The sequence below is a fragment of the Pleurodeles waltl genome, chromosome 7 (assembly GCF_031143425.1).
Source record: "Pleurodeles waltl isolate 20211129_DDA chromosome 7, aPleWal1.hap1.20221129, whole genome shotgun sequence".
Classification (NCBI taxonomy): domain Eukaryota; kingdom Metazoa; phylum Chordata; class Amphibia; order Caudata; family Salamandridae; genus Pleurodeles; species Pleurodeles waltl.
In genome coordinates, this window is record NC_090446.1 from 966,085,139 (window position 1) to 966,098,460 (window position 13,322).

The 13,322-nt window shown below is 47.3% G+C and overlaps 1 protein-coding gene across 1 annotated transcript in view; it reads left to right on the forward strand.

Moving 5' to 3' along the window:
* The window catches only part of CCDC40 (coiled-coil domain 40 molecular ruler complex subunit), a 447,448-nt gene that overhangs the window by 187,516 nt on the left and 246,610 nt on the right, over nt 1-13,322 (forward strand). Inside the window, exon 13 of the mRNA XM_069199714.1 lies at nt 11,166-11,348. Within this exon, the coding sequence (XP_069055815.1) occupies nt 11,166-11,348 (183 nt within the window). The remainder of the gene's footprint in view (nt 1-11,165; nt 11,349-13,322) is intronic.

Below are 13,322 nucleotides of genomic sequence, written 5' to 3' on the forward strand. Positions count from 1 at the left end.
AAATAGCCATAATGAAGACCAAATGAGATACTAGCCTGGACCATAGGTTGTGACAGTTCATAGGAAGGAGTGAAATGAGCATGCACAACACCACTGAAAGCATTTTGAATTAAGAAAGAAAGAGAAGAAGATGGCTACACTGAGTTCTGTTAGGCAAAAATAAAGATAACCAGGCCACGGCCGCCTTATCCTGTTTCTCTTCCAGGGGATCCTCATCAATAGTCATAAACATTGAATATTCCCCCCCTTGTGCGGGGACCCCGGAGCATATATAAAATACACACATATTATACATGTGTAAAACAGCAATGCAGGCTTTAATCATAAACAGGCTAAAATGCTTTATTTCTATGGAGTTTTTTTTTTTTTTTTTAAATCTTTACAAAATTACAATAAGGGAATAAATATCTACCAAAGCCCCAAAACTGGGCTTAGGGAAATAAGCAGCAGTAATCATTAGAGAAAAAAGGAGAAAAAACGACATTGAAAAACAATGGAGCATTCTTAGCCAATAGGCTGCTTGCAGGTTAACACAGGAGAACCATAAAAACTTTGGCACCGTGCCTTTAAGACCCTGAGCACCTCCAGTATCCCACCATGCCTCAGGGGTGAAGGAGAGGTGACAGTTGGTTCACAGTTAGGTCAGTTCTTTTTTCCGGCTTCTTCTGATAGGATCCTGGAGCATTGAGTTTTTCTCAGAATAATACTTTAAAACAGCTTTTTTTCCTGTTTTACTCGACATCTAACATAATTGTCTGAGTTTGGCAGTTTTTTCCTGACAGAAAAATGCCTTCCCTTTTTGTCAAATGCCCTTCTTGTGGGAAGAAGAAGGCCCAGTCAGATCCACACACTCTTTGTATTGTGTGCCTGCCTCAGAGTCACTGCCCTGACACTTGCAAATACTGCAAGAATATGTCAAAGAGGACTCTGAAGGACAGAGAAAAGATCAGGCTACATGGGCTTCACGAGAGGCAGAAAACATCATCCTCTTCGCTTCCCAGGCAGCCAACAGGCCACTCTCAGGAGAGAATGGCCAGGTCGACGTCAGCAGGTAGGAAAGTACCTGTTTGTTCCCCGTCGACATCGTCGTTGCCACCATCTCACCAGCATAGATCGTCGTCGACGGCGACCCGCCCGACGTCGAAGGATACGGCGTCGAGGGAACATGGCCATCGCAGGGGCATATCTCCATCGACGGCAGCCGGCCGATCGACGTCGAGCCATCACCGGTGTGCCCGTTCGCCGCCGAAGACTTCACGGCCCCCGATGTCAAGAGACACGCCGTCGAAATCACCACGACGGCAAGAGCGACATCCGCCGTCGGCCTCCGATCGCTCCACGTCGAGGCACACGACGGCGAGCAGGTCGAGGTCCAGAGATCGCCGTTCGGCGTCGAGACACTCAACGTCGAGACACTCAACGTCAACGTCGAGACAAGAACAACCGGCGGCGCGCCCTTCGACGTCGGCACAGGTTTTACCTGTCTCGCAGGGAGTAGAACATCGCCTCCCTCCAGCAGCCGCTCCATCGCCAGTGGTCTCCATACGGAGCGATTCATCTCGCTCGAGAGCGGCATCATCGGGGCACGTTTCACCCATCAACTTATCACCAAGATGGTTGGAGAGCCTTAATAGACCAGCGGCCTCCCCGGATTCGCAGTATTCACGAATGTACTCTCCTACTGCCTCTCTTCCCCGAACACCATCATCGACAGCGCGGGCAGGACGGGCTAGTTCTGCTCCGCCCCAACCGACCACGAGGCCTGGGCGCTCTGTTACAGCGTCTCGCAGCAGATCACGTTCTCAACGACGATCTAGGTCAAGATCACGACACAGAAGATCGCCCTCTTGGTCGTCATCAGGATCATCTGTCGGACGCTACTCCCCCACTTTAACAGATTCTCCACCAGCTCGGGTCTCACCGGTGGATGACATCACCACTTTTAATGAGGTACTTTTAAGGGGAGCGCAGAAGTTAAACATAGAGGTTCCAGAACCATCTACCTCCTCGTCAGTCATTTTTGAGACTCTGCAACATAGAACAGCTTCAAAAAAGCTACTGCCGCTAGTGCCTGGTCTGTTGCAGCCAACCATGGACACTTTTTGGCCGCCAGCCACCCTCAAAGCTGCTCCGGCTAGGATTTTCAAAAAATATAAAGCGCCTGAACAGGACCCTTTATTCTTAGGAACAGATCCGCCACCGGACTCAGTAATATTGGCAGCAGCCTGAAAAACCCACTCGGTGGCATCATCCTCAACGGTCCCACCGGACAAAGAGAGCAGGCATCTAGACTCTCTGGGGAGAAAAATGTGCGGCACGGCGGCATCTATAATGAAGGTCTCCAGCGCTTCTGCACTCCTGGGCAGGTATGACCGTTCTCTGTGGGACTCCCTCAACAGGTTCACTGAGAAGTTGCCCAGGGAAGACAGACAGGACTTTCAAGAAATCCTGCAAGAGGGATGTCTGGTATCCAACCAAGTCATCAGCGCAGCGGCGGATGGAGCAGACCTAGCTGCGCATGGGTACGCACATGGAATCTGTGCAAGAAGGTCTTCCTGGCTGAGGCTGACCGGTTTAAAACAGGAAGCTCAACAGCGCATCTTAAATCTCCCATTCAACGGGAACTCGCTGTTTGGTGCCCATACGGATGAAGAAATGGCACGCATGAAGACCGAGGTGGACACCATGAGGGCAGAAGGCCTGGAGAGGAAGAAAGACTTCAGGCGGAGGTATGGGCCTTATGACAGGCGCCCTTTCCAGCAGAGGGTTCAAACCCCTCACTGGTCCCAGAGGCCACAACAAAGGCAGGGACGCCCTCTGTTTCAGGCTCGGAAGGCAAGGGAACGAGGGTCAAGTAGACCTCAGCAGTCCACACCGAAAGCACCGGCCAAACAATGAGATCTCGCTTCCCTCGACACTGTACACCACTCCGGTGGGGGGAAGTATCACAGATTTTCTTCACGAGTGGCACTCTATCACAAAAGACAAATGGGTGCTCAACATTGTCGAAAATGGCTACTCTCTTCTTTTCAGACAGCCTCCACTGCGTTTGCCACCAGCCAAATGCAATCCATCTCATCTCAACCTGCTGCGCAAAGAGGCTCTCACCCTCTTACGAAAGAAGGCATTAGAAAAGGTTCCACTTGCGCACAGAGGAAAGGGGGTTTACTCCCGTTATTTTCTTGTAGCGAAAAAAGGCCGAGACGGCGTTTTCAGACCAATTTTGGACTTACGGCTGCTGAACAAGTACATAAGAAAGCAGAAGTTCAGGATGCTGGCTCTTCACCAGATTTTCCCTCAACTACATCGGGGAGACTGGATGTGCTCTATCGACCTGCAGGACGCATATTTTCACATCCCGATAGCTCCCAAGCATCGGAAATTCTTGCGCTTCCAGATAGCCTCACAGCACTATCAGTTCAGAGTACTACCATTCGGCCTGAAATCTGCACCTCGCGTTTTCTCGAAATGTGTGGCAGTGGTAGCGGCACATCTTCGAAAGCAAAAAATCTTTGTCTACCCATACCTAGACGACTGGTTACTGAAAGCTTCCTCTCCGGATCAGGCGAGAAGCCACCGGGACATTGTGCTCAAGGTTTTCGAGTCTCTAGGTCTTCAAGTCAACTACCAAAAGTCCACCTTGATTCCAACACAGAACCTCCACTACCTGGGAGCTATACTAAACACAGAGCTCCAAAGAGTGTATCCTTTGGAGGAACGACTATTATCAATAAAGAGGAAGTGTCAAGACCTGGTAAAATTCGACGCACCGACGGCCCGTCAGGTGACATCTCTGCTGGGCTCTATGGCATCATGCATTTTCATTGTCCCAAATGCCAGGCTGCACATGAGCCCCCTCCAAGAGGCGTTGGAGAACAACTGGAGCCAAAGGACAGGTCGCTGGGAGGACAGAGTGCGGCTACCAATAGTGGCACGTCAGTCATTGCAATGGTGGATGCACAGACCTCACCTGTCAGTAGGTGCTCCGTTTCACCCGGTAATTCCATCCGACATTCTGGTAACGGATGCGTCTCTTCAGGGATGGGGGATTCATCTGGGTCCCCTTCAAGCTCAGGGCCTGTGGTCCGACAACAAAAAGAAGTACCACATCAATCTACTGGAGCTCAGAGCGGTCCATCTGGCTCTCAAGTCTTTTGCTCCTTTGATTCAGGGGAAATCTCTCCTAATACAAACGGACAATACAACAACAATGTATTATCTGAACAGACAGGGGGGAACGAGATCCCTACCCCTATCTCGAGAGTCCCAAACAATATGGCATTGGCTCCTGGCCAGAGGAATGTCACTTACGTGGAAGCAGATTTCCTGAGCAGACACCTAGAGGATGCCCACGATTGGGTCCTACACAGCGAAGTCGTCGAAGACATCTTCGCTCTATGGGGTCGGCCTCAATTAGATCTCTTTGCGGACGAATTAAACAAGAAATGCCCAGACTTCGCATCCAGGTTCTACCGTCCGGGATCTCAAGGGAATGCCCTGTTGATCGACTGGTCAGGGATATTTCTCTACGCCTTTCCACCGATTCCCCTCATACCGGTTGTGATCAACAAACTTTACAGATCCAGCACTAGAATGATTCTCGTAGCACCGCAATGGCCCCGTCAATTCCGGTACACAGATCTCCTCAACCTATCGGAACAACCTCACAGGAGGCTGCCGTGCAGACCGGATCTTCTGAGCAGAATGGAGGGCAGGGTTCTGCATCCCAACCTATCCTCTTTGAGCTTGACAGCTTGGCTCCTGAATTCCTGCAATATGGGCACCTAGGGCTCTCGCAGGAGTGCATGAACATCTTGAAAGAATCCAAACGGCCTTCTACTCGGCGTTCTTACGCTTTTAAGTGGAAGAGATTCTACTTATGGTGCTGTCAACAAGGTCACAATCCCATACGGGCTCAGGAGGATGTCATATTGTCTTACTTACTTCATCTGGCAAAGTCCGGTCTGCAGGTATCATCTATTAAGGTACATTTGTCTGCCATTACAGCCTATCGTAAGTCACCTTCTCAGGAATCCTTCTTTACGAAACCAGTAGTCAAGGATTTCTTAGAAGGTTTGAAAAAAGTTTTTCCGCCCATTCGGAGACCCTCTCCTCCATGGGAACTGAACATAGTATTGCCAAAACTTATGGGCCCTCCTTTCGAACCTATACACAAAGCCTCTTTGCAACACCTTACGTGGAAGACGGCTTTTTTGGTAGCCATTACTTCCGCGAGGAGGGTCAGTGAAATTCAGGCTTTGTCTTCCAAAGAACCGTACACAGTTTTTCACGACAATAGAGTGGTTCTGCGAACTCATCCATCATTTCTACCGAAGGTGGTGTCAGAATTCCACATCAATCAGACTATCTCTTTACCGACTTTCTTTCCCAATCCGGAGACTCCGGCGGAGAAAGCGTTGCACTCCCTAGATTTGAAAAGAGTGCTGAAATTTTATTTGGATAAAACAAAATTGATTAGACATTCCAACCACTTGTTCGTAAATTATGGTCATTTGAGGACAGGAGAGGCAGCATCTAAACGAACAATATCATGATGGATAGTTTCTTGTATTGTTAATGCTTATCAGTTGGCTAACAAACAACTACTAGCTAGACCTAAAGCTCATTCCACGAGCGGAAAAGCAGCTACTGCTGCCCTCCTTAACAACGTTCCAATATCTGAGATTTGTAAGGCTGCTACATGGAAGTCTGTACATACATTTACTAGACATTACTGTTTGGACTCAGATGCAAGAGTAGGTGCCCAAGTGGGGCAGGCCTCTCTGAGAAATTTATTTGCATGATACATATCTATTCCTGCACTTCTACGAGACAGTCCGCAGAGTTTAGGGATGGGCTTGCTAATCTATTCAATGTTTATGACTATTGATGATGATCCCCTGGAAGAGAAGGATAAGTTACTTACCTGTAAATCCTAGTTCTCTTCCAGGGGTATCCTCATCAAAGTCATAAACAACCCACCCTCCTCCCCGGACGCACGTTTCCTAGAAGTGCAGGACAGACTGTTTTAAGAATCAGTTACACAGATTGTCACCGTAAAAAAGTACTGACCTAACTGTGAACCAACTGTCACCTCTCCTTCACCCCTGAGGCATGGTGGGATACTGGAGGTGCTCAGGGTCTTAAAGGCACGGTGCCAAAGTTTTTATGGTTCTCCTGTGTTAACCTGCATGCAGCCTATTGGCTAAGAATGCTCCATTGTTTTTCAATGTAGTTTTTTCTCCTTTTTTCTCTAATGATTACTGCTGCTTATTTCCCTAAGCCCAGTTTTGGGGCTTTGGTAGATATTTATTCCCTTATTGTAATTTTGTAAAGATTTAAAAAAAAAAAAAAAAAAAACTCCATAGAAATAAAGCATTTTAGCCTGTTTATGATTATAGCCTGCATTGCTGTTTTACACATGTATAATATGTGTGTATTTTATATATGCTCCGGGGTTCCCGCACAAGGGCGGGAATATTCAATGTTTATGACTTTGATGAGGATACCCCTGGAAGAGAACTAGGATTTACAGGTAAGTAACTTATCCATCCCAGTGCAATGCATATTTTTAAGTAGGATGTTATGAAAAAGTGTGTCAGAAGCCATTAAGAGATCCAAAAGGAGCAGTGTGGCACTGCCACCTTAGTCCTTAAGCAATCTATGATTGTCAGAAACTGCTAGAAGAGCAATTTCCGTTGTATGTAATGGATGGAATCCAGATTGAACTACAGCTAACAGATAGTTTTAATCAATGAAAGAGTATAGTTAGCAATTTAAAATGTTCTCCATGATCTGAGCAAGAAAGGAATAAATGATACAGGACAATAGTTATTAAAAGCCAAAAGGTTCCAGGAGGATTTTTAAGAAGAGACTCAATCATGACTTATTTTCAGAAGTGATGAACTGATGCAGTGGATAAAGATGTATCGCATAGTTCAGTAAGAATGGGCAATGGCTTTCACCACTCTGTGCATAGCATGGGCAGAACACCTGTAAGATACCAAGTCTGACTTTATGGAAGAAGTGAGAGCAGTAGTAGCAGTAATAGTCAAAGGAACAAAGTTCCTCAAAAACAGTGCACAAAACCAGGTTTGATATCATTTCCCAGAGATGCTAATGAGAGAGTAATTTGAGTAGCAGGCAAATCAAAGGAGAGAGAGATCTTAGCAGTTTTCTCATCAAGAAAACAGGAGACAGAATTACGTAATCTTTGAGGAGGCTTTTTCTCATCCAGTAACATTATGGATTCAGTGCTCGGATGGGATGAGCTGTGTCCTTCCACTACTTACTTGAGGGGACTCTCTTTACATTTCATTTTCAAGACTTCATCGAAGTGCATGGCTGTAGGAAAATGGCTCCCTGTTGCAGTTACCCCCCACGTTTTGCCTGATATTGATGCTGACTTGACTGAGAAGTGTGCTGGGACCCCGCTAATCAGGCCCCAGCACCAGTGTTCTTTCATCTAAAATGTACCATTGTTTCCAATTGGCACACTCCTGGCACACAGATAAGGCCCTTGTAAAAGGTACCAGTGGTACCAAGGGCCCTGTGATCAGGGAAGGTCCCTAAGGGCTGCAGCATATGTTGTGCCACCCTAAGGGACCCCTCACCTAACACATGCACACTGCCATTGTAGATTGTGTGTGTTGGTGGGGAGAAAAAGGCAAAGTCAACATGGCATCCCCCTCAGGATGCCATGCCCACAAAATACTGCCTGTGGCATAGGTAAGTCACCCCTCTAGCAAGGCCCTACAGCCCTAAGGCAGGGCGCACTATACCACAGGTGAGGGCATAGCTGCATGAGTAATATGCCTCTACAGTGTCTAAGTTTGTTCTCAGACATTGTAAGTACAGCGTGGCCATATTAAGTATATGGTCTGGGAGTTTGTCAAAAACTAACTCCATAGCTCCTTAATGGCTACACTGAATACTGGGAAGTTTGGTATTAAACTTCTCAGAATAATAAACCCACACTGATGCCAGTGTTGGATTTATTGGAAAATACACACAGAGGGCATCTTAGAGATGCCCCCTGTATTTACCCAATCCTTCAGTGCAGGACTGACTGGTCTGTGCCAGCCTTCTGCTGAGAGACGAGTTTCTGACCCCCTGGGGTGAGAGCCTTTGTGCTCTCTGAGGCCAGAAACAAAGCCTGCACTGGGTGGAGATGCTTAACACCCCCCCCCCTGCAGGAACTGTAACACCTAGCAGTGAGCCTCAAAGGCTCAAGCTTGGTGTTACAATGCCCCAGGGCACTCCAGCTAGTGGAGATGCCCGCCCCCTGGACACAGCCCCCACTTTTGGCGGCAAGTCCAGGGGAGATAATGAGAAAAACAAGGAGGAGTCACCCACCAGTCAGGACAGCCCCTAAGGTGTCCTGAGGTGACCCCTGCCTTTAGAAATCCTCCAACTTGATTTTGGAGGATTCCCCCAATAGGATTAGGGATGTGCCCCCCTCCCCTCAGGGAGGAGGCACAAGGAGGGTGTAGCCACCCTCGAGGACAGTAGCCATTGGCTACTGCCCTCCCAGACCTAAACACCCCCCTAAATTGAGTATTTAGGGGCGACTCTGAACCCAGGAAATCAGATTCCTGCAACCTGAAGAAAGAAGAAGGACTGCTGACCTACAAGCCTGCAGAGAAGGAGGAAGACGACAACTGATTTGGCCCCAGCCCTACCGGCCTGTCTCCAACTTTGAAAACCTGCTCCAGCGACGCATCCGACAGGGACCAGTGACCTCTGAAGCCTAGAGGACTGCCCTGACCTACAGGACCAAGAAACTCCCGTGAACAGCGGCCCTGTTCAAAACCAGCTACTTCTTTGCAACAAAGAAGCCACTTCCAAGGACTTCACATTTCCCGGCGGAAGCGTGAGACACTACACTCTGCACCCGACGCCCCCGGCTCGACCTGCAGAAAACCAACATCTCAGGGAGGACTCCCCGGCAACTGCGAGCCCCTGAGTAACCAGAGACGACCCCCCTGAGCCCTCACAGCGACGCCTGCAGAGAGAATCCAGAGGCTCCCCCTGACCGCGACTGCCTCGAACAAGGGACCCGACGCCTGGAACCAACACTGCACCCACAGCCCCCAGGACCTGAAGGAACCGAACTTTAACGCAGGAGTGACCCCCAGGCAACCCTCTGCCCTGCCCTGCCCAGATGGTGGCTGTCCCGAGAAGCCCCCCCTGTGCCTGCCTGCACCGCTAGAGTGACCCCCGGGTCCCTCCATTGAAACCTGTACAAAACCCAACACCTATTTTGCACACTGCACCCGGCCGCCCCTGTGCCGCTGAGGGTGTGTTTTGTGTGCCTACTTGTGTCCCCCCCAGTGCTCTACAAAACTCCCCTGGCCTGCCCCCCGAGGACGCAGGTACTTACCTGCTGGCAGACTGGAACCGGAGCAACCCTGTTCTCCATAGGCGCCTATGTGTTTTGGGCACCTCTTTGACTTCTGCACCTGACCGGCCCTGAGCTGCTGGTGTGGTAACTTTGGGGTTGCCTTGAACCCCCAGCGGTGGGCTGCCAATGCCCCAGGACTGAGACTTGTAAGTGTTTTACTTACCTCCTAATCTAACCTTTACTTACCTCCCCCAGGAACTGTTGATTTTTGCACTGTGTCCTCTTTGAAAATAGCTTATTGCCATTACTACATAGACTGTACATGATATTGTTTTCATTCAAAGTTCCTAAAGTATCTAAGTGAAGTGCCTTACATTTAAAGTATTAACTGTAAATCTTGAACCTGTGGTTCTTAAAATAAACTAAGAAAAGATAGTTTTCATTATAAAAACCTATTGGCCTGGAGTAAGTCTTTGAGTGTGTGTTCCTCATTTATTGCCTGTGTGTGTACAACAAATGCTTAACACTACCCTCTGATAAGCCTCCTGCTGGACCACACTACCAAAAAATAGGGTATTAGAATTACCTACTTTTGCCACTATCTTCCCTCTAAGGGTAACCCTTGGACTCTGTGCACACTATTTCTTACTTTGAAATAGTATATACACAGAGCCAACTTCCTACAATGGCTTTCACTGCTCTTTCCCTTGTTTTAATGTTTTTCCCCTATGCCCCCTTTTCCTTCCCCGTGATGCTTCCCTCTTGCTCTTGTCCCGCCCTCCATCTCGCTCCCCTTGATTAAAGTTTTATTTTTATTTTCACAAGACGTCCCGGTAGCTGCAAAGTGTTGTCATCTTTTTTCACACTTAGCGTACATACACTTATTTTCTTTTTTTTAATTTGAATGTACAACACTAACATTGGCCATCCGCCATGTTAGAACAGTAAATTAAAAATGTTTGCCTGTGTCATGTTGATTGCATGCGTATCGGTGGGACAGCTTGGAAAGGATTTTGTTTAATACAAAACTCATTTAAAGATTGCCAGCTCTGTGCATGCATGCACCTTGATGAATGTGTATGCTTGCAGTCGAGGTAAACATTAGGAAAGCCAATAGCTCAGACTTAGCTGAGACCCATTGGTTTTGCCAGTGCTTGTAATATATTTTGATACCAGGTAGGTAGATGTTTTTAGAAGACAGCTTGTAGCCTTTTCTTTGTACACACTCGAATGTTGTGCATTGTCGTTTGAAATTTTCAGTGCTTTTGGGTAACAAGGCAACAGGGGAGCGGTTCTGCATTGATGTTTTCTTTTACCTGGAGCAATAGTGTCTAAAGCAGGTATAATCTATGCACTAAAGCTAATATAATTGGAGTCCATATCCTGATTGCTCACAGAAGGAGATATATTAGAAAATAGCATGGCTAAAATGAGTGACTTTAGACCACACTTGTGATACAGTCATTTTGCCCATAATCCTGCTTTAGGATGTGTGAGTGTGAACCTTAATTGTAAAAGGAATGACACTCGTTTGTACAGACCAAACAAAAAGGTGGAGAAAGAAATAGGAAACTAGAGGAAAGAGAAATAATGAGATCCAGAATGCGCCCAGTCTTATGCATCGGAGTGCAAATAAACTGTTCAAGGTTTAATATAAGAGATTCAGAAGAACACTTATTCCTACTCACTAACTTTAACTTCGCCTTCATGCCAGTCAACCGTTGAGCCCCTGCAGCTCTGGAGTGTCTTAGGGAACTTGTCCTCTGTTTTCATTTCTTTATCTTTTTCTTAACTTTTCTTTTCTTGTTTGATTCTCTGACAGGAACGTGCTGCACGCATGGGTGAGCTATCTGCTGTCCGAAGACAGATTGAGAAGGAGTCACAGATCAAGCTGGGGATCGAAAAGCAGATCCTTGCGAAGCTGCAAGAGAAAATTACTCTTAGCAAGGCTGCAAAATACTCCATGCATCTTATGGACAAAGCCCAAAGCAGAAAGTCTCAGCTGGTAAGAATTCTAGAACTGTGTTTTCATTTTTTGTTTTCCACAGAGAAATGTTCAATGTCAAAATCAAATCTTCATTCCTGTCACTACTCACACTCCAGTTCACTCTTCATTTCTGAATTGGAAGCTCGTAGTAATTAAGGGGAATGGGAAAAGAAAGCTTGTTCGCCCTGAGGACCTTCCAGTGGCAGCAGCTTCTTGATTAGCAGAATCTATGAATAAAGTTACTTCTACACTTCAAGCAAGTTGGAAAGCATAATAATTGTTTTTATCGTTTTTAGCAATCTTTATTCTAATGTAAAAAGAGAACTTGGTCAGTCAGTTATGACCCATGCATGTACAATACATCAGAAAAATTGTCGTTTACAAGACACATTTACATTTCCCCCTTTAAAGATAGAAGAGAACAGCAGTGTTTCACTCTCATCCCTCAGGCCTAACCACCTGTACAATGTAGACATAGTCCATCCAACTAACATCTTACATACCTACCAATTAGCATACCTCTACTATTGAACCCCCAACTTGTTTTGCTTTACCCCCATGTTTAATCCTACCTCAGCCCCATGGGAGCCTGACATCTGACAAATGTATAAATATACCTACTTGTCATTGCATATTGCCACGTCTCTGATGTAGGCCCAATCTGCAGAAGTAAACTTCAGTCATCTTTATAATGATGTAGAGCTTCACAAAAATGACTTTCTAACATAGACATCTAGTTGGAGATTTCTCACCTTTTGGATATTAGTGTCAGACTGGATCCGGAAACCTTTTCGTAGTATGTCTCCGCACTCGAATGTGGCTCCGTGCAGCTCTGCACTGACAATATCCTGCTCCGGAAGTGATGCCGCCACTCCGTGTGCTGATTTTGGTTCCTTTCTTTCCATACCTTTAGATGTGAACCTAGAGTTTCTTTCATCTCTCAGAGACTGAGTTCTCTCTTACATTTTCAACAAGGAGCTCACCCTCTAAGAAGACAGATTTTATGCTCTGAAAGGGCTGTCACAAACAAATGTCTGTGACAGACCCCTTCTAGGTTTGCCTGTAGTGTCTGGGGTGGAGGCATGACTCCAAGACCTGACCTTTGGGGGCTGCGTGGAACAAGAGGTGAAACTACATTGCCAAGGACAAGGAAACGCAGCACTGTGTTGCTTCAAGTCCTGCTCCAAGTTGAAGGCTCATTCCTGGTCCCGCTCCCAGACCTAATGGAATTGCTCTGGAGGCTGGTCTTCATCACACTCTAAGTCCTCAGGTAAGCAGAAGAAACATAGGAATTCGAAGCTCCACTGATGAAGCTTGTGGGTGGCGCCTACAGTCCCATTCCTGCTCCTGAAGTCATTCAACTTCAGAGCTGATGCTGCCGCTGGTTCTGGCAAATCCTGAGTAACCTGGGCCTTCAACCATGCTGCGCCAAATCAAAGACTGTTGCTCAGCTATGCTCTGGCTCTTCGGTTCTGTACCAACTTCCTCTAGTGCACTTTAGGGCCCCGAGGACCTGAGTGGGTTATCACCTGGATTACCGACAACTGCTTTGCCCTGATACCCACTGAACCCTCTGGTCTACTTCTGCGCTCCAGTACTGATGCTGCCCCCAGTGCCTTTAGTGAATACGGGCCCAGGCACAACAACTCCGATGCTGACTTTGCGGCTCGAAGAGGTGGCCCCAATTGCTCTTTCTGATGCCGGCTCAACGCCAGTCCGAATTTGACCGACATCCCAACTGAATCAGACCAAAGTTTATGTTCTTGGCTGACCACTAGGGAGGCAACATTCCCTCAACTCTCTTTTTGGCACAGACTCTGACACCGATCCTGAACACAGTGATGAGTTTGCTCAGCCCTATGCGGATGACAGTTTGTATGAAGACTTGATGCTAGTGGGCTAGACACCTCCACTGAGTCAGTCATTTTCTCCCCTCCAGGCCCATCCATGGAAGAATGTGCATCCTACACCATAGTTATGCGTAGGGCGGTT